The 25429-nt window shown below is 40.6% G+C and overlaps 1 protein-coding gene across 2 annotated transcripts in view; it reads left to right on the top strand.

Annotated features, from left to right (window-relative positions):
* Positions 1–24873, top strand: part of HSF2BP (heat shock transcription factor 2 binding protein) — a 30161-nt gene extending 5288 nt beyond the window's left edge. For both annotated transcript variants that reach the window (XM_085045765.1, XM_085045851.1), the window contains exons 3-8: positions 1582–1685; positions 5765–5914; positions 9122–9260; positions 10541–10658; positions 14890–14993; positions 24151–24873. In XM_085045765.1, the coding sequence (XP_084901891.1) occupies positions 1582–1685; positions 5765–5914; positions 9122–9260; positions 10541–10658; positions 14890–14993; positions 24151–24359 (824 nt within the window). In that variant the 3' untranslated portion in view covers positions 24360–24873. The remainder of the gene's footprint in view (positions 1–1581; positions 1686–5764; positions 5915–9121; positions 9261–10540; positions 10659–14889; positions 14994–24150) is intronic.
* The last annotated feature ends 556 nt before the right edge of the window (positions 24874–25429 follow it).

The following is a 25429-nucleotide window of genomic DNA, read 5'->3' as shown; positions in this document are numbered from 1 at the left end:
GCTTAGGACTCACACCCACAGTCAGACACGCATGAGACTGAATTTTCTTCACTTGACAGGTGTGAAGTTTCCTGCCACTGACCACAGTTATCCTCAAAAACTCCATGAATCCATTCCTTCCTTCCATCTTTTCCTGTGGGTTGCAAGTTGAAAAGTGAGTGCTCAGAGAGCATGTCCTGGAACTGAGATGTTTCCCAGCAGTGAACCTTGCCTTGCCTCTTTGCTTTCTGCTAAAAAGTGTTGCTGGCTTAGAACCACACTGAATGGCTGAATGGAAATACATCCCACTCCTTCAGATAAAGCAGCCACAAACAGCTTTTCTCCTTTTAGACCTGCTACTCAAAGCAATGTGTGTATATTTAAGGTGATAAACTTGTCAGTTAGGACCAAAACAGGAGGGAATTTATTTTCAAATCATATAGAATTACTGTGTAGAATGCCAGAAATCAAGTTCTTTCATTAATAAGAACATAATTTGATAATTTTTAATGGTGTTATCTTCTCATGATTGAATTTGATATGATTTTTAATAATTACATTAAAAAATATTGACCACATGTTAGGGAAAGTATTTGAAATGTATTAAGCCATAGACCAAACTGTCATGATGCTAATCATGTATGGTGCTAAAATTGGGGTGTAATTTGTTGTTTTTTTTTTTTTTTAAGTTAACCAAAATTAAAGTAGATGCTATTTGGATTTTACTTTTTGTAACTCCCTTAAACATGTTTCCTTTTGTCAGTATAAATAGTAAGCATCCAGAAGTGTGGTTCTTAAAGTAAGATACAACACACAACTATTGTTAAAAATACCCTTCAAAAGGAATTTTTTAAAACAGGCATCATACTGGTGACATAGAATACTTTTAACTTGATTTCTGTTCACTAAAATGAAGTGTCTAAATTGGAACAAATTTCTGATAACATCAGAAATGTTGATTTAATGATAATATCAGAAATGAATTTTTTAAGGGAATCATAAAATTTGGTTGTAACTGACATAATGTTTAAATGGTATATAATCTTAGAACCACAGAATGGGTTGGGTTGGAAGGAATCTTAATACAGTTTTAACACCATTGCTGTGGGCAGGGACACCTTTCATGAGACTGGGTTGCTTATACTACTTATAAATATTAATTTAAAATGTTTAGAATCTCTGTTTTTCATTCTAGCTATCCATGTAGATTGAAACACTCACTTTTGACTGATGCTGGTATTTTTCTTAGGTTTTTAATCTAGTCACTGACTTGAATTAAATTTCACTCATGGAATTTTCATGAAAACCATAATCAAAACAAAGTAGAAAACTGAGTAAATTTTTAAAAATCTTCTCAGCCCTCAGTATTTATCCACTAGGTGTGATTCTTTTAAATCAGAAACATGTTGGTTTGCTTTCTCAGTGCTGCTGCCACACAGCAAGTTGTAAGATTCCCCTTTAGCCACGGGGAGGTGATCTCACACAAGCAATCAGCTCAGGCACCTCAGTGAAGTTGCACTTGGTGGATTCACTCTGCTTTAGTGCAGGCCCATTGGTCCTAATGTGTTCCTTTTTTCTTTTGTCTGATTTATCCTGTCACAGACCTGGAGAAAAAAGAGGAGGAAATAGAGCAGCTGAGAATGGATTGTGAACACTTCAGAGCCCGTCTGGAAACAGCCCAGGCAGATTGTATGAGAGAGAAGAAGGTAGATTTGCTGCCAGAATATTGGTATCTGCATACTTGAGTTCTAATAAGAAAAGCAGTAATGATCAGTTTTCATGTTTATGTCACAAAATAAATCCTCAGTCTGAAAAACAATTTGGGATGTCTGTGCATATAGTCAGGTGGTGAGGAAAATAAAACCCATAAGGGCATAACTGATTTCTTTTTCTTCTTGGTATTTCTAGAGCAAAAGAGTCAATCTTGTACCTAGGTAAAATATACTAAGATTTAGTACCAGAAAGAAGTCAGTGTGTACAAACAGAGGTACCAATTGTCTCCCACTGCAGTACAGGACTCCTGCATAGCTGCAGGGATCTCTCTCAGCTTTTATACTCTGTGAAGTGCAGTTGTATGGAGTTGTGTTACAGGTTCTTGGCAGGCTTTGTCTTGGTGCATGGGAATTTAAAAATCAAGCATTTTGTTTATATTAACATGTTAAAGAAAAACATTGGGTGTTTGGGAAGATTGTGGTATAGCTGGAATCAAGAAGTCCTTCACAAAATCAGTTCTTTTGAATTCAACATTGCTGTAACACATTTTCAGAGAGGACAATAGGAGATAATTTAAGCAGTGCAATGTACAGAATGAAACCAGCCTCTCTTGGTTTGCTGTGAGCTGTGTACCTTTGTTTAGTGTTAATAGTCTTTCTCAAAGAACCTATTGATCCAATTGCCATGTAGAGCTGAGAATCAAAGAGCAATTTCAGGCTTCCTTTTGCTCTGTCAATATTGTATTTAGTGATCATGAGAGGGGAGATTCTTAACAATGAAGGAATCTCAAAGACTGTGACTTCTCAGACTGTGAAGCCATTTGGGTTCAAATGAGCCTCTGAGAGAATCAGTGGTGATTATTTGCTGCAAAAGTTCATTTCCTTGGAGCCATCTTCAGCAGTCAGCAGGAGCTCACATTGGTGGGGTTGTACAGCTGGCATTTGCCAGGCTGGGGATTGCACAAAGGCAGATGAACCTACAAAACTTACTTCATTTTTGAAGAGGAATAAGGCAGACTTCAGAAATGCAGTTTTAGTGCAAATCTGCATGGAAAAGTCATCCTGGAATGAAGTTGGGTGTGATGGAATAGTTGTCAATCTGGATATTCCTTAATTCAAAATAAATATCTTCTGGATAGCTGTTGCAGTTCAGCAATAAGTACAGGGTTTGTTTTGCTGTGCACTGAGGTCCTTCAGTTGTCTAAGTACCCAGGATAAAATCTCTGCAAGACAATGTTGTTGCTTTAGACTTTGAGTCCCACCCATTATTCTTGATAATACTACAAAATAAAGGGCAGGTGGTTTGGGTTTATGATTTCTTTTGGATGAGTTTTACTTGAAGTATGGGTTGTTTACTAGGAGAGGTTGTTTTGGTGTTTCTTCTCTTCATGTCTTCTCTGTTGTGCCGTGTATGTTAAATGCCAGGAAGGTGCATTTAAGTGATTTGTGCTCATGATGTTGTGAAGTCCTTTAGCACTTCAGGATACAACAAGCTGGTGTGTGTAAATGTGTGATTTTTGTTCCTGTTAATCACTTTTCTGGTGTTTTGCATTTGGTTGCTGTTCTGCTCTAGGCATCCTTGTGTAGAGTTTCTGATTTGTTTTCTACATATTTATCTTCTGAAGGAGAAGAAAACTATTCACTGAAACAAACATAAAATAAATGTATTTCAAGCTGAGCAGTGTCCTTTTCTGAGGTCATCATAAATCAATGTTTTGCATTCCAAATTCTCTGTGCAGAGCTGTATCACTGATCAGGGAATTGCTGTGCTTTCTGAACCTGAGCAAAACTTGAAGTGCACATGTTATTCTTGGCTGATGTCTTCTTTGTCTGCCTTTTTGTAGTTCCATACTTGGGCACTGCTGTGTTCTCGTGCCTTGACCTTTTCCTGAAGATGGTGGTGTTGTGTAGCACAGGGATTGTTTGGTGATGTGAACTCTTAGGAGTGTTGCTTCCAGCCAGGTTATTTGCTTTTGCAGGCTCCGTTTATTTTCCTGGCCCTTGAATGCACTCTCTTGTTTTCCTTGCCTTGTATCTTTGTTCTGATGTTGCTTTTGATCTATTAAAAATTCTGGCATTTCATCTGCTGGCTTTGCATCCTTGTTGGGGGATCTAGATTTGGTATTACTGGGTTTTATGTCGTGTTCAGTATTAGCATCCAAATGCAAAATGCAACAAAAATGTATTAAAGACACGTTCCCCTAAGATTAGGACACTGTGGAAAAGACAGGCAGAATATAGGGATTAGGCAGGAAGATGCCTGAGGACATTTTGTGGATGCACATGGTGGCAGAAAAGCTGATAGGCCTGGCAGTAAGTCATGTGAAAGATGGAATTTGGCTAATTTGCTTAAAAATGATCAAAGTATTAGGAAATAAGAGACTTTTCCTGGGAGGCTCTGCCTATGGAATCAGCAGCAATGTCAGTCTTTTGCATATGTAGGGGAAAGGGACTGTGGAGAGTAAATACACACAGCAGTCTACATGAGAAACTTAATTTGGACTTTACAAATTCTCACCTGTGTGTTCCATTAGCAGCAGAGCAAATCAGACTGGTAGATATGATCAGGAGGCTCAGTAGGTAACTGGTGACAGAGCACAGAGCTCTCTGCTGGTTGGTATCATGTTACATAAATTTTCACGAGTTTACATCTCTATTCTTTCCAAACCCTCAACATGAAGCAGTGAGGTGAACCCCAAAAATGACAAGATACTTATTCTAAGGTCTTGATGACAATACATGATCGAAAGTCTTGTCATAGACATAGACAAGATTCCTTTGCATAGACATGGAAAAGATTCCTTTGCATTTCCCCATACTTTGTCCTGACAGCCAAACACACCGGGAAGGCTGAGCTGAGGAAGATGTTTTCTGCAGTGAATTTGAAAATCCCATGTCTGTAAAATGGGCAGAGTAAGATCCTTCAGTACTTTTGCCATCATGCAGTCTGCGATTCTCTCTCTTTTAATACTTGAATTAACATAATTTTTCTTGACTGGTCTTGGTCTTTCCCTGCAGCACTGTCTAATAACACCTTACTTGCAGTTAGTTGGGATCCTCCAGCCACCCTGAGAGACACAGACTACAGAATCTTTGCCTTGAGCTCACTGTCTGTTCTGGCTCTAATCTGAGAAGTGCAGCAGCTTTGCTACTCCTGTGGCAGCTGGTAGGAAGTCAGTGAGACCTAGAATCCTACCCAATCTCATGATATTCTTCCAGCCAGCTTCCCATGTGATTGGGAAAAAGTACTGCCAAGTGGAAATTATGCTCTGGTTCTGTAGGGTTGATCTGTTCTCTCTTTATGCTTTGTGACAAGAACCACTGAGCAGCTCACTTAAGTGTTCCTTGATTACAGTCACAGAATAGTTTGTGTTGGAAGGGATTTTGGGGTTGTGTTACCTCATTCCAACCCCACTGCCATTGGCAGGGACAACATTCAGTAGACCAGGCTACTCAGAGCCCCATCCAACCTCGTGGATGCACAGTGGTGCCTTGGCATTTTTGCAGTGGAAGGCCCTCCAAGCTTCAAACCTGAAGTGTGTTTTTTTGGGACTCTGTCCTACTTTGCCACTGCTGAGCAGGACTATGCCAACAGAAAAGAGCTGGAAGAGACAACAGTATTTATCCTAGATATCCAGCAACTGTTCCATGTTGGCTAGAGCAGAAGACTGTTTTGAAAAACAAACCAACCCTCTCTTCCTCTAAGATGTTTCCAGTATCTTTTGTCAGGTGTCAGGGAAGGCTGGCCCCTGATGCTGAAATCCCCTCTCTCTTGAAGAGACATGGAGATGTTTGCTCAGGGGGAGGTGACTCCTATCAAGCTTCTCTAGGTGCCACTCAGTCTCGCTGGGTCACTCGGTTTGACCTTGTGGACAGTTTCTGGTTCCTGTCAGCCTGCACTGCTTAGACACAGCTCAGGAGAGAGGGAACATGCCTGCAACTGCTCTGGGTTACCCTCCACTTCAGAGATGGCTGTGATTGTGCTTCTTGTTCTGTGTTTCTTGTTCTGTCCCTTAGCCTAGAAACTTGTGGCAGACATGAAGTGCAACCCAAATTTCCTTATGCTGTTCCAGGAGAAACTGGACCTGCGGCAGCAGCTGAACGAGGCCAAGCAGCAGCTCCTGCAGCAGGCAGAGTATTGCACAGAGATGGGAGCAGCAGTGTGCACCTTGCTCTGGGGGGTATCCAGCAATGAGGAGGCTGTGAAATCCATCCTAGGAGGAGTAAGTATGGCAGGTGAATACTGCCCTGTGGTAATGTTCTTAGGCCTTTAAAACAAGGAGCTTTAAAATAAGGACGTTGAGGAGGTTTTTCAGGAACTATCTGGACAGCAAAAATGTTTTCTGGTTTGCATATTCTTTGGGAACCATCTTCTCATTTTAAAAGGGTTGGAGCTATGAAGTGTTATGAGTAGATGAAGTAATTCATTCTTTTGTTACCAAATGAAGGTTATCTGTTTTCCACCACACACAATTCAACTGGAAGCAAGGCTACAGTTAGCACGTTGTAAATATCTTCACAAGCTAAGAGAAAATAGTTCTGGGCACATGCAGGAGTTTCCATGCCTGTAGAGAGCTTGGAAGAGCTATTTCCATGAGGAAGAGATCCATCGATTCTCAACTTCTTTAAATCTTTCTGCTGCCTGAATGACTCGTGGAAATTTAGAGACCCTCACTGCTAGTGGATCTTATTAAATCATCAATATTAAACATGGACAAATAGACTATTTGAAAAAAAGAAAATCAAAGTCAAAAACAAAGCACAAAACCAAAACAACAACAGTTAATGGCAATAGTAATATTGCAACCATCACAGTTTCACTGCCAAGTGCAGCTGATGGATTTAAGGGGGATCAGAGGAACAGGCCTGATAAAAATACGGTTTTCATTCTTGACACAGCCAACATGAGAAGGAATTGCTGTATTTAATCTGAGTGAACTGATGCCACAGTTTCTTTTGGCTTGATTTTTTTAGCAGCATTATGAACAGCTGAGTGAATAGGCTTAGTTCATTATAGTAAGTGATAAACCAATGTGTTTGTAAGAGTTGTTCTAGCTGGGTGCTCTAAAATACAATTACAACTTTATATTGGATATTAGAAAGCTGTATGGTGATGCCTTTTGCTGATAATTTCTGATGATTCCAAATCCAAGCAGCAGCAGTTACTAAGGAAAAAAAATTGTAAACACTGTATAAAGCAGTTAAAATTTAGGGAGCAAGGCTGCTTGTTGAAAGCAGTCTTAAGTATTAATATTTAGTTGAGTTAGTTAAAAATAAAACTGCTGCCTGAAGATTTGTATAAAGGTAAAAAGCCCAACTGTGAAGATGCAGTGATTTGGAGTTTAGGTTGGTTGAAATGGTTGGTTTGAAATGCAAATAACTTCTCTTACAGTCATTTCCAGCAATCATTAAAGCCTGTTGAACTGCTGTACTTCTGGTGAAGATCATAGCAACAGTTGGGGGCATCATATTCCTGTGATGGTGCACATTACACTGTAAGAAACGTGCCTGGGTTTGCAACAAGACCCCTAGGAAAAACATAAATGGATTGTATGGCATTGTGTCAACCACAGATTACAATTGGCAGTGAGTCAGGTCATTAAAAGATGATAGAGATATGTCATACAACATTTTTGGTTTGGGTTATTTTGGGACAAGTTGTACAGCTTGTAACTCTTTCCCTCCTTCCCTGAGAAGGTACTGTGAACTACAGAAATATATGAGAACATCAAGGGTGCTTTGAAACTGTTGCTGATATTTAAGCACATGGGAAAGGTGGCATCAATTCAGAATCATGTCATGCCTTAGGGAGCAATGCCCTAGCTTTTTGCAGTGTTTGCACCAATACAGAGGTAGGCCTTTCTTACAGTCCCATAATGCAAATGGACTGAAAAATGTTAGTGATCAATATACCTTTTGTGTCCATACGGGTTGGGAAAGTCAAAACTTAAGCAGCAGATTTGAAATGTGACACAAATAGTTCTCAAGGCAGTGGGGGAGAGATGCCTGCTGGTTTTGCCTATGTGTTCCTAGAGATGAGTTGAAGAAACATCCAGAGAAGCACCACGAGTGAGTTTTGAAGATTTCCTACTTGCCTGTGCCAAAAAAGAAGTAAATTAATTCCCATGAGATTGTCTTGCAAAAAGCTTCAACCAGATATGACAGGCTTCTCACATGAAAATACCACCTGAAGGTTTGATTTTAGAACAGCATCAAGGCTCGCTTCAACTTGAGAAATTTTGGATCCTACAAGGTGTTTTGCTACTTCAGTTGTCTGATACAGTGACAAACGACTTTATATTTTTACTAGAAACTTTTCATGTTACCTGATGCTTTCACACAGGAGTTCCACACTCAGCAAAAGGTTCATTGCACCATCTGAGCTCAAGCTCCTTAATAGGTGCTCTCAGAACTGTCCTTATCTCAACATGTGTGGGTGAGACATTCTTCAGTCCCGTGAAAATGCCATCTAGTTAATAAGAGAGTGTGCAGAGTGTGTAACGTTTGCTATTTATAAACCTGATGGGTCTCTGCTGCAGCTCCTCAGACCTCAGCACTAGTTAAGTAGTGGCTGTCTGGAAAGGAAGATCAGCAGAGAGGATGCCAGTGAAGCCTGAAGAGACTGGCAGATAGAAGGTTTCTCTTGTTTTCTGTGTCTTCTGTGCAACATACCAATTACTCAGGGTTCTTAGTACCCTCATGTTCCCATGTGAATTTGTTTTTTCATAATAACTTGTAGGGCTCTTCATGTTCTCCCACACCTTCTGGTTCTTGAGCTATAGTCACTGCTCGTGTTAAAATTGCTATCTTTCAAGTGTGGTGTCCATGGAAGTATAAAAACCACATCCAGCACTTGTTTTCATCCTCTTTCCCATGATCCCTTCATTCCTGTTATTCTGGGCCCACAGCATGATTTGTGGAGATGCTGTGTTGACTGAGCCTGCTTTTTGTCTCCTCTTGCTGGAGTCTCCCCACAGGAATGGTTCATCTTTAATGTGGTGAATGTGCAGCACTGGAGGAATAAATAAGTGTTTTCAGTAGCTTTGCACATACTGTGAAAGCAATAATTTTGCAAAAGTATTAAAATTTTCAGTCACTTCACAAAATGAATAAAAGACTATATAAGTTGAGACTGGAGTATAAGTTGATATATATAATTTTGTGTTTAGGAGGTAAATTTGCAATGGTTCAGTTTTATGAATAAGTGTTGCATTGGGTAGTTTCCTATTTTCTTCTGAGGCAATGGTTTCAAATATCAGGGAATCAAACATGTCACTTGGTGAATACCTGGTATTTTCTGTTGTTTTTTGAAGTAGGTTTTAAGGTTTTGGATGTTTTAATAATTTGGAAGGTTGTCCAGTTCTTGTGTAGCATCCAGTAGTTATAGTTGCTGTAGTGTGTGTAATCTTTCTTCTCCTCCATGCTTGCAGAGTAAAGCAGTAAAGTTTTTCACAATCACTGCCCAGACCATGGAGAGCTTTGTGAAGTCATTAAGTGAAGACATGAAACAGCAGGATTTGGATTCTGAGGAAAATCAGTTTGTATTAGCTTTGGCAGGGATTGTAACAAGTAAGTTAATGTTGTGTCTCAGAATAGCATTCCACACATACTGGGGATGTATATTGCCTCATAGAAGCTGCAGTGAATACAGCTTTTCAAAGTTAAGTAGTCAGTATTGATATCTTGGGTGACTTTCTAAAGTTCTAGCAAATTTTGGTACTGACACTTCTGTTACAGGCACTTCTGTGCTGCCTGTGACATCATTAAGGATTAGATGGGTAGAGAGCCATTGAGTTCTGAAATTCCCTATTGCATCTTTCAGTTTGGAATGAAACAAGGACCATTGTACCAGTCTTGTACGCTCACATTAGTTTGTACACATCAATTTATTTTGTGAATCACAAGATAACATATTGCAGATGGTGCAAGTAAAGCAGCCCCATCTTAAGGCATGGACTATGGATTTTGAAACTGCTTAAAAATTTGGTTACTGTCAGATACAGCACACTTTCTCTGTATAAGACAAGTAGAAGGTAATAAACCTGATTTCCATACTAAGTATTTTCTTTAGGGCCAGAAAATAAGTAAAAAGTGACATATCTGCTGTAGAATGACTGCCCTTGGCTTGGAGGGCTGTGAGACATAGGGTTGATACATCATCTGCATTTTTGTGAAACTGTGTAAATGTCAAATTACACTAAAGACATGATGCAAGATAGATGAAACAGTGAAAATTTGTGTAAATAAGTGAATCTTGAATGAACAGCTTTTCTGAATGTGGGATTTTTAGCTGCTGGGGTGTCATTAAAGATTATAATCAAATCAGCACGTGATGTATTATGCCACTGTACCGAGTTTGAGGCTTTTGGTCTTTTGGTTTGTGCTTTCGGTTTGTGCTTGAATAATGCCACACTTGCAGAGTGGTATGAAAAGAGAATTTGAGTAGATGTTCACAAGAATTTTGGTTGTGTAGCATGGCAGGTATATTGAATTGAGCAGTTGTAAAACTCTGCAATCTTGTTTCTTTAAAGTGGAACCTATAATGATCAGCTTTGCTTCCGTCACACATGACCTGTGGATGAATACAGCCTTTTCTTTCACAATTTACTGTGTTGCTATTGGGACACTGTGCATTCTGGATAAATGCTTTGGTTACCAAAGTAGAATTATGAACACACTTGACCAGTGTTTGTTGTTCAGTATTTGCTGTGTAGGTGAATATAGTCTGAAGTTTATATAAATGCCATAGTTCATTCTTCACACACATATCTTCTTAGTGGTGCTGATAATTAGCAAAAGCTTTTGTTTGAAATGTGGTTTTTATGGTGATGTTTCGTGCTCTCCCACAGACGTGGCTGCGCTGGCCTCTGGCCGCGAGTTCCTGGTCAGTTCCAGTCGGGAATTACTGGACACCATGATGCACCTCCTGGGAGACATGAAGCCAGGACTCTGTAACAAATTTAAAGTGTATGTTGACTTTTTTTTATATTTCAAATGAAATACATTATTTTGCAGTGCAGCTCACAGTGATGACAGTAGTTTTCCCACTCTCCCGTTATTCCTTTCCTGGAGAGGAAACATAATTTTTGGAAGCTCTTTTGCCAGTAGCTTTCCTTGCAGATATCCTAGGGTTGGCTACAAGGCTTTACCCAGGTTTTGTGTCTCTGTGGAAGTCTCTTAAGCACCATAATATTGTAAAGGTAAGCAGGGTGCCCTCTCCTACTTTGGGAGGAGGTCATGAGTTGAGTGTGGAATAAGGAGGGTGTGAGATCAAGTTTTAAAACAGAGAGGATGTGGGAAATGTGGACTCATATTTATTCCCTTCTGCTATGAAGTGTAAAATGTCACATGTCCTTAGAGAAGAAAGCGAGTTATGGATCTGCTAAGAGCAAAAATAAAAATCATTTTAGGCTACTTAGTAGTCAGACTCACCAAACACTTTTGTTTGTAAAAGGCAATGCGTGTTAAATAACCTCACAATACAGCTTTAAAGGCAAGGCCATGTTGCACAGTTCACATACTACAAAAGTGCTTTTCAGCTGAGGGAGAGTTTAAATAAACAATCATCTTTGCTTTTTTCTCCAAGACCTCACAAGCTGAAGGGTATATGACCTTGACTGAGCAAATTACTGTGGCTTAATGAGTGGCTCATCTGCTGAACTGGGGGCATTGGTCCTGTACACCTGGTTCATTTGTTCATGAAGATGGTTTGAGCCACTGTGGGGGTTTTTTTCATAAATACACACACAAACAATTCATAGCCCAGGCAGCTGTCACAGCTCAGCTGACAAACAGCAGCCCTGTCAGCCACAGTAACATAACCACATCCAGGCACCCATTTAGGCAGGCTGGATGTGATAGTCATGAAATCAGGCTCGGTCTTCACTTTGGAGAGGTTTTATCTTGCCTGACCTCAGCTGTCAGAGAGGGGGATGTCAAGCATTTGCTGACTGGCTGAGCTTCTTCCCACAGTCACTGGGAGGAGATGGTGCTGTCAGGTGATTGCTCAAGTGAGGGGGAGCAAGTTGCCCTCTGAAGGTGTTTGCCTTTCCCTCTTGGGTGGTGAGGGGAAAGCTGAACAGCCTGTGGTGTAGATAGTGGCTTGATGATTTGAGATCAGTTATTTCCTCTGTTTCCCAAGTATTGGGCTTGAAGGTCAACAATAGGGGTTTTTTTTGTGACATCCCAACTGAAAGAATTGTATGAGAATCTCAGGTGAGGAAAGAAAAGGAAATGTGTGCCTTCATGTGTATTAAAAAAACCAAACCAACCAACCAACCAACCAAAACCGAAAAACAACCCTGAAAAAAAAAAGAAGCCTTTGAGAGAAGGAGGGAAGATGTACCTATATACACACTCTGAATTTTGAATGGACATGTGTCTATGGGTTCAGATAAATTATTTTTGATAATTTCATATTGCATTCATGTATTTGAATTTGAGGGCCTTTCTTTTGAATTAATATCTTGTATTGTTTTAATGATACTTCAAAATCTGCCTGCTTTGCAGAAGAATTACCCATGGTGATGTAAACTTGGCTGTCATACAGCATTACTGGAAAAATATACGTAGAACAATCCCATGAAGTGGCAAGGAATTCAACAGGGTTTAATTTCTGGGAGTTAATAAAAGGAGGGAAGCTTGGAAAAGAGGTTGTTCAAGGTGGTTCATAAGTGAGAAATATTAAGCATATGTTACAATAGCTTCAATTCAGTGCAGATGATATTTTCAACATTTTTTTCCCTCACTCTGAATGTGCCATTGGATAAAAAAATTGCTGTATTCTGACATTAGAGCAAATGCCAGAAAGAACATTTCTTCATGGTCTTTGTCAGAGAACAAGGGAGCCAAATTTGCTCAAATGTTTTAGTGGAAAATATTTCCCTGTGTTTGTCTTTCATGTCCATGATCAAAAAAAAAAAATCTTTTTTTTTTTTTTATGAGCTCTGTATGTGTCTTTTCACTGTGCAGTTCTAAAAACCTGTTACTAACACTAGATCTTTTTCTTATCCTTTTGGGGAATTTTAAAGTCTCCCAGCCCAGAAAATAAGGATTTTGAGGGATTGGTTGATTTGTTTTTAAATTGTTCTTTGTGTGTAAGGTGTTTTAGCTGCTGGTTAACCTTAATCAGCATTTTTAAAGGCAGATGTGTCAGAAGAACTCCCTTTTCTCCCTCCTGCAGGGAACATAAGCCAGGACAAAATGAATGACAACTGTGAGACAAGGATATGAAGGTTGCCATAAATTTGAGTGCAATTTTAAAGTTATGTGAAGATGGACACTGAAATCATCATTAATAATGTTTACACATACATTTATATACATATACACACAGACAGACATATTTTTAAAACTATACATCACAGATGAAAATGTCTGTTCATTATTCTGGAAATGCAAAGTATTTTTCTCAAAGCATCACCATGGCGTTACATGGGAAGACATCAATTTATAATCCAATCAGTTGAAGAAAAAATTTGGCTTATAATTTTAAATGCTGTGGTTGTCCTTTGCTTAGTTTTGAGGTTTTACGATTATATTCTAGTTCTATTTTCGAAAATATTTTTCATTTGTATGTGACAAATCAGGGAAAAATGCGAGTCTAATTCTACACACAGCAGTATCAAAGTAAGCTGGTAAAGAGAGTTTTCTGTTCTAGATCTAGAGATCCTACGTTTTATTTGGATGAGTATATAAATAAAAAATTAGAGGGAGAACCTGTCACTTATTCCAAAACTGCTGTGATATCCACTAGTAGTGTGTGAGTCTGGAATAAATATATCCCAGGCATCAACGTGAGTGCTGGGGCTGAAATCTCTGGGGTTCGGGTGGAATCTCAAGGTCCTTGCCTTTCTGAAATAGCAGATGTGAAAGACTTTAGGTATTTTTTCTAATTGGTGTAGAGTTTGTTCAACATTTGTAATTGTTACACAGTCAATAAACATTTACATAATTGTTTGTAGCTATAATTAAATGGTTAAGAATATTCAACTTTGCTTTTGTGGTGGTTAAAAGTAGCCAGTAGAGATACATACTAGTACATAATAGTACATTTTATATACTAATCCCTGTATTAACAAGACAAGAAGAGGCTTTAGCTGTGCATTTAGTTCTAGATTTTAAAGAAAGCATTGACAGGTACAGTAGTGCAAGATGTTAATTAAATTTGGCTTGTCTAAGTAGGAAGATTATGAAGTGCATAATTAAGACTCACTCCACATTAAAAAAAAAAAACACACGGAAGTATTGTTTATCCAGTAATCATTTGTGGCAAGTTTGCTTCAAAAAGCACTTTAGCAATTATTATTACAAAAAATATTTACTAAAATGTGCAGGTACTGGAGGTGAAGGTGGTTGTAAAGAGCCTGGAAATGCTTCTGTGTTGTGCCTAGCTGAGTGTGTTTAATTAAATATGCTGTTGCACGTTCATATGCCACTGCATTGGCTTGTGGGGTGTTCCAGCACTCCAAAACCTCAGCACTTCCCTGGATCACCAGCACCAGTCAGTCCCTTTTGTCTGCACAAAGCAAACAAGTGAAATAAAAATACAAACACAGCAGTGCCTTTTTGCGTCACTTTATTTCTAACTGCAAATGTCAAACAGATTAAGGGTGAAAGACATTCTCAAGAAATGTTAACATTGCCATTATAAGATGATGGTTTATTGATTATTTCCATTCTGGCTGATTACAGGTAGTGCTGTGCTCCTTTGTCAGGGCTTGTTCTGGAAGCCCAGAGCTGCAGGGACTGGATGAAAAGCAGTATATGAAATTTGAAATTTCAGTTGAAATTTCAGATCCAGAGCACCCTTGTTTGAGAATTGGATGAGAGATGTGAAGTCCATTCGGAATAAAATCATTTCCCTTTTGTTTGGGCATGTTGGCAGTGCAGTGACACACAGGTTTATCACAGCCATGGGAGATAGCAGTGGCCAAGCTGGCTCCAGAACAGAGAACATTCCAGCCCCTCCCTGAGAGCTCCTTACTCTTTTCCATGTGTTTGGAGTATGTGATTTAACAGTAGAAACAAGGGTTTACACAACATTGCTTATATGTAATTTGAGATTTCTCTCTTTAACCAAAATATAAATTATTAGAGCAGGCTTCTGCATCAGTACATGCTTGGCACAAATGGCAAAAGATGCTGAAGCATGCAAAGAAATCAAAGGCCCTCACAATTTTTTTTCTTTCCATTCCAGGCTAATGCTAATGTCACTTTACAATGTGAGTATCAACTTGAAAGGCTTGAAGTACATCAGTGAAAATCCAGGTTTTATTCCCTTGCTTTGGTGGCTGTTGAATGGTAAGTTGCTCTAAGAATCTTGTAAACTGTGACTTTCAGGATTTTGTAGATTTGCAAAAGCTGCTGCCAATATCAAACCAGAAATTTACATCTGTAGCCTGATGAGCTCTTGACATAACAAAAGTAAACAGAAAGGGCAAATAGCTGGAGGGACATGTGCATTTCCCACAAAATTTTTGGCACTGTATGTAATATTCCGTTAATGTAAAATTTAAAGATGGTAGATTTAAGAATAGGGAATGGAGAAATTTGAGGGAGTGGTTAAAAAAAAAAAAAAGCCACCTGTGTCTTCACATACCAAAATTAAAATAAACCTTAAGGCGAAACTAGATACGATTTCACTACCATTTAAAGATGAAAAATGTACACATCTGGGGGAAGAAGCCAAGTCTCTAACTACACTGATCCATTGCTAAAGTGGCTCTTCCTGAAGAGAGGCCTTATGCCTTAACAGGATTTGGGGATCCAGGGCTGGAGGACTATTCCCAGCTGTCCCTTTGGCCAGTGCAGGACTCCAAAGACGTCAGGGACTTGTGTTGTCACTGTCAGGTACATGAGTGACATCAAGGCTCTGCTCTTCTGGAGGTTTCACATCGCTGAGCAGGAGCCAGCCGGGATTGACGTTGGCAGTGTGCGTTGGGCTGGGCTGGCAGCTGCGTGCTCAGCCTGTGAGGGACAGCAGGGGGGACAGAGCTGTGACACTGCCCTGCCTGGGAGCTGCTGGAGCTGCTCTGCCTGGGCTTTCTCAAGATTTATGAGGAGATTTTGGTGTGCAGCTAGGTCTGGGGAGGTTAATTATCCCTGCTAAAGTACAACTGCTAAATACTAGCAGCAGCTGAAGTGAGAGAAGTTGCATCTGCTTTTTCAAGGAATGATTTTGATACTGAATTTCTGAAAAAGCTTTGGTTAGGTTTGCTAAACCGAAAGCTGTTTGTATAGTTCATGGTTCCCTTAACTATTTTACAGAAAATGTAGTTGCTCATGCTTTTCATCAAATAATTTCCTGCTGTGGAATGCCACAGGCTCTCACTTCCGAGATCTCAGGAAATTAAGTAATCCTTGCAAGGGAAAACACCATTTCTGTAGGGTTTTTTAATATATTTTGAGAAAAACGGGATCCTCAGAGAACATCAAATACATGGTCCTTTGTTCAGCTGTGCTTTGAAATTTAACATGTCTTATCCAGGTTTTCCTTTTGTATTACATTGGCTAATATATACGTAAGCTGTTCTAGCAAAAAATACCAACCAAAACACCCTCAAAGAATCCTGTCTAACTATGAGTTCCCAAATTGGATCTTCTAATTGTTGTGATAAAACAAAAAAGATAACAATTTGATGCAGTCTGTTGTCTGAAAAAGGCTCCTAGGTCAACTAAGAGGATGAAATGGGAAACATTTCTAATTAATTTGCAGCTACTAATGGAAGTAAGAAATGGAAAGGAAACTCTGCAGTTTGAAAGTGCTAATTGTTTATGGCTGCATTGTAGAAAGAAGGATGATCATGGCTAATTCCTTGACTTGTTGATAATAAACTCCAGTTACAGCAAGGGAGGAAGATTCTCAGATAAAGCACTTCTGCAGGTTCAGATTCCTGACTTTGGAGAAAATCTGCTCTCTGTCAAGAGAGAGAACTGACTGGTTTGGGTATCAGATGAGAGGTCAGATCCAAGACCCAGTCTTGTTCCCATCATTTTGTGTGAGATCTCCATAGCTTTCTCAACATTCAATCTATTTCTAAATGTCTCTTCTTGGAAAATTCAGCAGCTTCCTCCCACTCTTGCTCCTCTCCTGTTTCCCTGACCAGCATCTTCAGGTTCTGCTAGCCATGATTCAGCTCATAAACACCTGGAGCTGCTACAGCATAAGGTCCTGTTTTTTCCATGCAGGAGAGTAGAGCCCCACACTCTGCTGGCAGAGTATCTTGGATGTGCTGCCTGCCTGCAGGAAGCTTCTTCAAAGCCTGTTTTGATTAAGGCTTATGACATGACTCAGCTTTCCAGTTTTGTACGCTTTTATCACCATTCCCATTAAGAGAAGCCCCAGAAATCATCCTCTGATTTTGTTTTTTTCATTTTCAGAGAATTGTCTTGTTTGCTTTTCCAATGTCAATCTACAGGTGTCCATGACCTCAGCCTATATACATCAGGCCCATCTTTCTCCCACTGCCTTGTATGCAGCTGATAAATCTCTCAAATTCCTTCTCTGAAGTCTCAGTCTCTGCCCATCCTTGTCCCCTGAAGAAGAATGTGCTTCCCATTAAGTAAAGAAAGCAAATAATTGACTTGATTTTCTTTATTTCCCTTTGTTGCATCTGAAGCAAAGAGGGGGTTGATTCAAGTTGTCTCACAGCATTTTTGGAGAGTCAGAAATGTGCCTTGATGTTGAACACATGGATTGGAAGAGACAGAAGGAGAAAATGTAACAAAGGTTTCTAGTGGAGTAAGAATGTTAGCAGCAAACTGTCCTATTGTCTTTGGGAAACTTGGATGAGCTGGTGTGACTTCACCTTCACTAAGAAGAATTCTTAATAGCTCTTTCTGCTAGAGGCTGTAGCGGCCACAGGAGAAAACCAAACGTTTGACACACTTTTTGAAGACAGTGCAGGTCTGTCTAGTTTTAGCACTTAATGAGGTGGGCTATCTTTTTCTTTTTTTTTTTTTTCCCTGCCTTTTTAAAACTATCCAAAAGATGGACACCCTTTAATAAGCAACACTAATCACTGAACCTTCTGTGTAGGTATCAGCTGTGGCTGCCTACACCTTCCCAGCCTGGTGCCAGCATAAAACACATGAATGATGACTCAGATTTCTGACCATGGAGCAGCTTGTGGCATCAATAGAGCTCTCTTCTTGTGGAGCACCATTTGTTTGCAGAGCAGCTGTTCCCATCTTGGACAAAATAGGCAGCTTTAGTTTCCTCCATCAGCTGCTGTCCTTGTGTTGGTGTCTTGGCTGAGGGTTTCACATAACTTTTGGATTTAAAGAAGCCCTGTCCTTAGCCAGGACAGAAAAAGAAGCCTAAATAATTTTGGCTAGAAATCCACCTGAGATTTGTCGATTTTTTTTTTTCTGGTGTTTTCCATCTAAAGATGCAATAAGACTTCCATTCTGTAACTCCCAAAGAAGCAGATTGGAACATTTCTGTGCCAAGGATCTTTTGAAGAATAAGAAGCCAGCTCAGGTATTAATAATAAAGACTAAATTGAATGTTTTTCATTTTTGATCATGCAGAATATCTGCCAGCAAATGAGGGCTGGAGGGAAGGAACTTAGGGTCTTCTCTACTTTCTCTGGGTGGGGGTTTTTTATTATTGTGTATTTTTATTTTAGTTTTCCCTACTTTTGGGTTTGGTTTTTTTGAAAGCAGTTTAAAAATTACTCTCTTTGGATACTTGAGAAAGCATGGAATTCAGAGACACTATGTCAGTGACATTTCTTGTCCACAGCTGGGAAATTGCTCCAGGTACTTCATTAAACAAAACACAAAAAGAGAAGTAGGACTAATTTTAGATTCTGCCCTTCAGTTTCCTTCACCACAGTTCCATGTGGAAATCTAACCTTGTTTATCCAAATTATTTGCAAATGATGGTCTCTATTAGAAATGCTTGTATGAAGCACACTCTCACTTTTGCTGCCTGCACCCTCAATATTTGCTTTTCATGACTAACTCTAAAGGTTTCTAATGCCTTGCTCTTCTGTCTGAATTCATTATGGCTGTGAGAGTTTTTGAAAATTCAGGTTATTTGCATGGCAGCATGTTATTTAAAAGACATCTGGACAAACAGAACTGTCATATTTATAAACCAATGTCTGCATTAAAACAAATCTTGGTTCATAAATCAAAACCTCAGTTACCAGTCTTTCAAGTGCTCAACAATTTCATACTCAGAACCATAGAATATGCTGAGTTGGAAGAGATGCATCAGAGTCATCAAGTCCAACTCCTGACCCCACAAAACATCTCAAGAATCCCACCATGTGCCTGAGAATGTTGTCCAAATGCTCCTTGAACTCTGGGCAGGCTTGGGGCTGTGACAACTTCCCTGTGGAGCTTGTTCCAGTGCCTGACCACTCTCTGGATGAAAAACCTTCTGCTATCCAGCCTGAACCTCCTGTGACTCATCTACATGCTGCTCTTCAGACAGTGAAATTAATCTTAAGAAGAGGATTGCCCTTTAACACCACATCCATTTTGGTAAATGCAGGGATGCCAGCTCTGATGCAGAGTCCTTGAGCCTCAGTTATCTGGGAGGCTGGAAGAGTGGCCAAAGCAAGTTTCACAGAATGTTTGCCCTTTTCCATACTCATACTTTTCCATACTCAGCTGCTTGCCCAGATGGAGCTCTGGGCTGTCCTTGCCATCTGAGCAGGAGCTTCTGGACAAGGTCCTTGCCCTGCCTAACAGCTCATGCAAACTGATGTTCTGTGAGGAGCACAGTGTTACCCACCAGCTACAGAGTGGCCTCTGGGTAAACTCCTGTTCACTTCCAGCCCCTGGCAGGCAAACTGGGACTGAATTGCTGCTTCACTTTGGATCCTGGGAGTCTCTCTCAAGGATTTCCCTGGTAAAAGCATGACAAGCATGTGTCTTAGGAGAGTGGGGAATTCTCGTTTGCTGAACTCCATGTGAGAGCAGCCACCCAGCCAGGGAAGAGACTGGAGGAAGCCCAGCTGTAACACAGGAGCTGGGGCAAAAATTTTGCAGAGAGAAAATGCATTTGTGTTTGTAAGAACTGCAGCAGCAAAGCTCAGTCTTTTTATCTGCCCTGCTGTTCTCCCTGCTCCTTCCCTCAGAGCTTCTTTACTGCAACATTTCTTGTCTCTTCAAACCTGTCAACAGTACAGAAATGTCTGGAAAACTCTGCTGCTGCAGATGCTGCTTCAGCCCTGCCAGCATTGGCAATGCAAAAGGATCTTACATGGGGGAAGCCATGGCCATGGCTGTCTCTGTTGGGTGTGCTGTGAACACAGATAGTCTGACAGGCTCATTACAAGGAAAGGCTGGGTGGCAGATTCCTCCTTCCCTGCTGGAATCACACAGGAATTGAATGGAATGATATCTACAGCAGTGGTGGGAAGCTTTTGAAATTGTAAAGTCATAGAATGGTTTGAATTGGAATGGATCTTAAAGAGCATCCAGTTCCAATTGCCCTGCTGTGGGCAGGGACACCTTCCACTATCCCAGGTTGCTCAGAACTCCATCCACCCTGAACTGGAACACTTCCAGGGATGGGGCATTCACAGCTTCTCTGGGCAACATGTGCCAGTGTAATCAAACACATAGTGAAGAATTTCTTCTTAATATTTAATCTAACCCTGTCCTCTTTCAGTTTAAAGCCATTGCCCCTTGCCCTGTCACTACATTCCCTTGTACAAAGTCCTTTTCCAGCTCTCTTGTAGCCCCTTTAGGCACTGGAAGGGGCTCTGAGGTATCTCTGAAGCCTTCTCTTTTCCAGCTCTGTCTCCATAGCAGAGGTGCCCCAGCTCTTTGATCATCTTTGTGTCCCCCCTCTGGACTTGCTCCAAGAGATCCATGTCCTCCTTGTATCATGAGCTCCAGAGGTGGATACAGCTCTGCAGGTGGGGTCTCACCTGAGTGGGGCAGAGGGGCAGAATCCTCCCTTCCCTGCTGCCCACAGGGCTTTGGATGCAGCCCAGGACACATTTGGCTTTCTGGGCTGTGAGGGCACATGGCCAGCTCATATCCAGCCTCTCACCCACCAACACCCTCGAGTCCTTCTCCTCAGGGCTGCTCTCAATCCCTTCCTCCCCCAGCCTGTATTTTCTCTTGGAATTGCCCTGACCCATGTGCAGGACCTTGCACTTGGCCTTGTGATCTTCTGTGCTTCTTCTGACACAGCTGTAAACAGAGTGCTGGCAATAAATCTCTCATTCAGGTGGCCAGGGAATGCTGTGGCCACGTGTAAATTGAGTTCCCACAACTCAGAGCCAATTGTGGATAAGCCGTTCAGCATTGATGTAAAGCAATTACTTAAACACTGCTGTAGGGGACAGTTCCTCTGAGAGCCTGGTGCTAATGACAGATGTGACTAAAATCCCTCCACGTTATCAGTTGCCTTTTGTCAGTGACTGAAAGCTAGTGACATCAAACTGAGCTGGCAGCTTGCAGGACGTCAGCAAACTCCAGCAGTTTCAACACCTTGGTAAAATTACATCAGCACCTTACGATGGTGCTAGGTTTGTGCTACGCCTGTGATCCTGGCTGAGGCAAGCAGCTTGATTTCTCCCCCTCTTCTCCAGAAATAATGGTGATAGTTTTGAAATTGTAGCTGGAGATGCGTGTGCCGGTTGTTGGGAGGATGTGATGCAGTGATTTGATTACAGCTAAAGGATTTTTTTCAGTCTTGTACAAACAAAATGTTACTCAGCTAGTGTAGAAATGACTAAATCTGGAAGCTGTTGACATAAATATAATGCTGAATAATGAAGATTCCTTACATTTCTCTGAGTGCTTTGTAGACAGGGTTTTTAGAAAACGTCCCTAATGATATTGGAGACAAGATTTCTCTGGTATTTTTTTTTTAAATCCTCTTAGGAAACATGATTATCCTCAGTAAGTAGTATTCTCGAAACCACATGTAATCCTCAGGGAGTGTATTTTAAGGCATATGTATTTATTTAACTCAGAACATCTCAGAATACATTCAAAACAATGGCAGTCTGAGGTTAAATGAGTATTAAGTCATCTTCTGGTGCAGGATCATTTCCTTCCTTTGCTGGATGCCCACGTGCCTAATCTGTTCTTCATTTGAGTGACTCAAGCTGTTGAGCTTCCCTGGCTGCTGCTGGAGATTCTTCCTAGAACCTCTCTGCTTTACTGGAAGAGGTTCTTGCTTGTCAAGCTGGAAATAATTTCCTGATCTCCTACAGATCCTAATTTTCTTGGCTCCCCTGCTAAGGTTTCTTCCCTGATCGATTCTTTAATTTCTACAGCCTTTAAACACTTGCAGATAATACTAATATTGATTCCTGTATGAATAACAAAGCTCTTTTCATCTTACATATATGAAGCTTCCCAGCAGTACTGCAAGCCATTAAAAGTATTAGTGGCTTTATTTCATGGAGGAATAATGTCACACAGAGGAAGACTGTAAATGAGCTACATAGATTTCACTCCCCAAAGCTTCTTTCTTCTTACCTATTTGGGCTGTATTTTGTGGCTGCTATTTCCAATAAATAAATGTAGAATAATACAAAGTAGAGAAAAAGGTGGAGGTGGTGAGTGCAGAGGTTGAAAATTATATCTGGCAAAAAAAATAGGCATTAAAAACCAACATGTAGCAGGCATGGAGGCAAAAATGGAAGGAAAAGGAGGATGAATTCAAGGCTTTTAGTCATATTTTGATTATGTCAGAATAAATCTGAAAACCAAAACTTGCACCCAGGTTTTTTCAAAAAGATTCACTGAAGTGCTGCTGGCCAGGAAATTGGAGATAAAATCTTGCTGTCTGTGAGGCTGAGCTGCAGCATTTCCCTATGAGTTACGACTTCTCATCTGTCAGAAAGTTGCACCTGCAGGTACTGCTGGAGATGATGATGGAAAGAAACTCCTTAGAGCCTTCAGCCTGGATATCAGCAATATGAGAGGCTGTGCCATGGGTATGCAGCACTAATCACTGGGCTTTGCTTCATTTGACATAATTAAAATTGTCCAGCATGCCCAACAGCTAGGATTCTCATTGCACAGAAAAAGAGAAAATGCACATTATTTTTTGGGTTTGGACAATCTGCGTCCTCAGATTATACCCCACTCTGCTTGTTTTCCAAGAGAAAGTAGAACTCCTTTCTTAAGAGGTTAACACTTATTTCCATTTATGATGGAAAATGGAGGAAGAGAGAGAGAGAGAGCCTGGCTTTTGGGTGTAGATCAGATGTCACAATCTTTAATATTGTACTTCAGCTTTGTGCTGTCAGGAATTACTTAAAAATCCCCATCTCAGCAGCAAGTTTCCTGCTGAAATCCAGAGTCTCCTTCACTGCCATCACATCCTGTTCTCTGCCCCCCTGGGTACTTTCAACCCTTATGCTTTAATGAATTATTCCTCTCAGTCCTTTTTCAGAACACCACTGTTAGGTGTGAAATAAGCCAGGAATGGAAAGAACTTGCCTCAGTCCACCAAATGCTTCCTCCAAACTCAGTGCACTCTGGTTCATCACTGCACTGGTTTCATGCTCCTTCAGTGAGATTTTGGTCTATCTGATGATTTGGTGCATGAAGTGATCTGAATTAATTTTCTCAACCTTTCTGCACAACCCTTTATCAAAAGCTTGCTGAAGACTAGGTATGCTAATGAAAAACACATTAAAATGCATGGCACGTGGGACAAATAACTGCTTCAGCAATAAAAATATATTGGATGTTTTCATTTGGAATGTGCAGAATAGGGAAGTCTTTCTACCACATGCTTTTGATAAAGCCATAAACCACTAAATGCAAATGGGCTGTTGTGAATGATTAAAATGTAATGCTCCTAAATGTTTCAGTAATTAAAAATGCATCCTGTGTTCTTAGCAGTGGAGTTATTACATGTCTTCCTGGCTTAAGTCAGTCAAAGGTCTTTGCTGCATTTCCCTGGCACATTGCTGAGCAGCAGTGCTTCAGTACCCATTTCAATTTTGTGCAGACTGAATCAAACACTTGGAAAGTTGGTATGTGGTTGCTAGAAAGTTTTATAAAGATTAATATTTTATTGAGCTTTGAAGAAATCGAAAGCTCGTATAAAAAGAAATTAAAGAAAAGCCTGGTGATTTGCCTCAGGTTTGATTTTTTCAGTCTGTTTGTTTTTAAAGTCTGAATAATCTTGGGATACAGTTTGTTCTTCTCTTAAATTGGATTGCATCCAACAGTACATCCTGGGTGCACTGACTGGATAGATTCAGGTTGATAAATTCCCTGGTTTACAGCATTTTCAACATCTGAAAAACAAGAGAAAGAGGCTCCTGGTTATCTCTCCCTCACAAACACTGCAGGGCAGAAGCTGCTGAGGGAGGACAAAAATGTGGTTTTTAGGTACCTCCTAGAGCCAGCCAGCCAGCTAGCCAGCAGCAAACAGCATCAGAGAATTACAACACTTCCAGCAAACCTTTCAGCCTCACTCCTAACAAGCCCTGGATGCTTTTTTTTCCCCTGCTTTCAGACCCAGACTCAGAGGTTTGCCTCCACGCCCTGCGGCTCCTGCAGTCGGTGCTCCTGGAGCCAGAGGTGTTGGCCAGGTCGGGCGCCGAGGTGCGCGAAACTCTGCCCTTCCAGCGCATCGTCGCCCTGGCGCAGAGCCGCAATGCAGAGCTGCAGGCACTCGCCAAAGAACTACTTGAGGATCTTAAAATATTTGAGTACGAAGCGTAGAAGAGCCTCACGACACCGAATGCTTACGTCTTGCCGGTATTTTTGTGCTGCGAGAGTTGTTGGAGATGGGCTGGAGTGAAAAAAGCGTCTGCCTAAGTTGCTCTGACAAAATCCTTCTCGGGAATTAGGTAACCCAGCTGAAATTGGACTTGGGAGAACGTGTGGGGTTTTAGCTGCCCAAATAGAACCTTGGGTGATCTGGTAGAGATGGGACAGGCTTAATTTCTTGGAGGAGGATTTTATTGATAATGGGTTGCCAGAATGGTCCGGGTTATGTTGTGTATTTGCTGTCTAGATGGAGTAAAATATTCTCATTGACTGATAACAGTTCATTGCAGTGGTAAATAATCCTTTTGGTGCATCCTTAAGAATTACTGTACTATGAGGAAGGCTTTGTTGCCTTTCATAACTCTTCTGTGTCAGAATGCACCCCAAGTTCCAGTTTTATTGTTGTTATTTCTCACCTCTCTCTTTCTATTCTAATAAAAGAAAGCTGAAATTCTGTAGCATGTAATGGATTCTGCTTTCAAAATTTGTATTCAGATTCACTCTTAACTGCGAGTCAAGCTGGTCTGTGACTGCCAGGCATGCTAGAAACTGAGCTATTGTTTTTAGAAAAACCCTGAGAGGGGAAATAAATTGCTGTTGTCCGTGGTACCCAGTTGTGTGCTGAAGAGGCTGAAATGAGCTGCTGCACTGTCGTGAGCAGCATCACATCCCCCTGAAACCGTGGGGTTTGTTAGAGCTTCCCACTACAGCTTGCTTACCTCAGGGGTAAATACAAACACTTGGTGCTTGGAATTGGCAGAATTTATAATGTTTTTAGAAAAAAAACCAGCATTCATTTCTATAATGTCAGAAACAGAGCCAATTAGGTGAGGCTATTCAAGGGAACAGCAAATGAGAAGTGTAGTAGCACCTTTTTCCATACTCAAGTTGTTGCACCTCATCTGGCAACCCAGTGTATTAACAAAACACAATGTGGACTTCAAATTACAGAAAAAACACGAAGCAAACTTCTTAGTATTTAAATATTATGATTGGCAGACAGCTTTAGAGGGAGACCATTG

This window comes from Lichenostomus cassidix, chromosome 1, assembly GCF_008360975.1.
Source record: "Lichenostomus cassidix isolate B80296 chromosome 1, HeHo_3.0, whole genome shotgun sequence".
Classification (NCBI taxonomy): domain Eukaryota; kingdom Metazoa; phylum Chordata; class Aves; order Passeriformes; family Meliphagidae; genus Lichenostomus; species Lichenostomus cassidix.
This window is presented reverse-complemented; position numbering and strand designations above follow the sequence as displayed.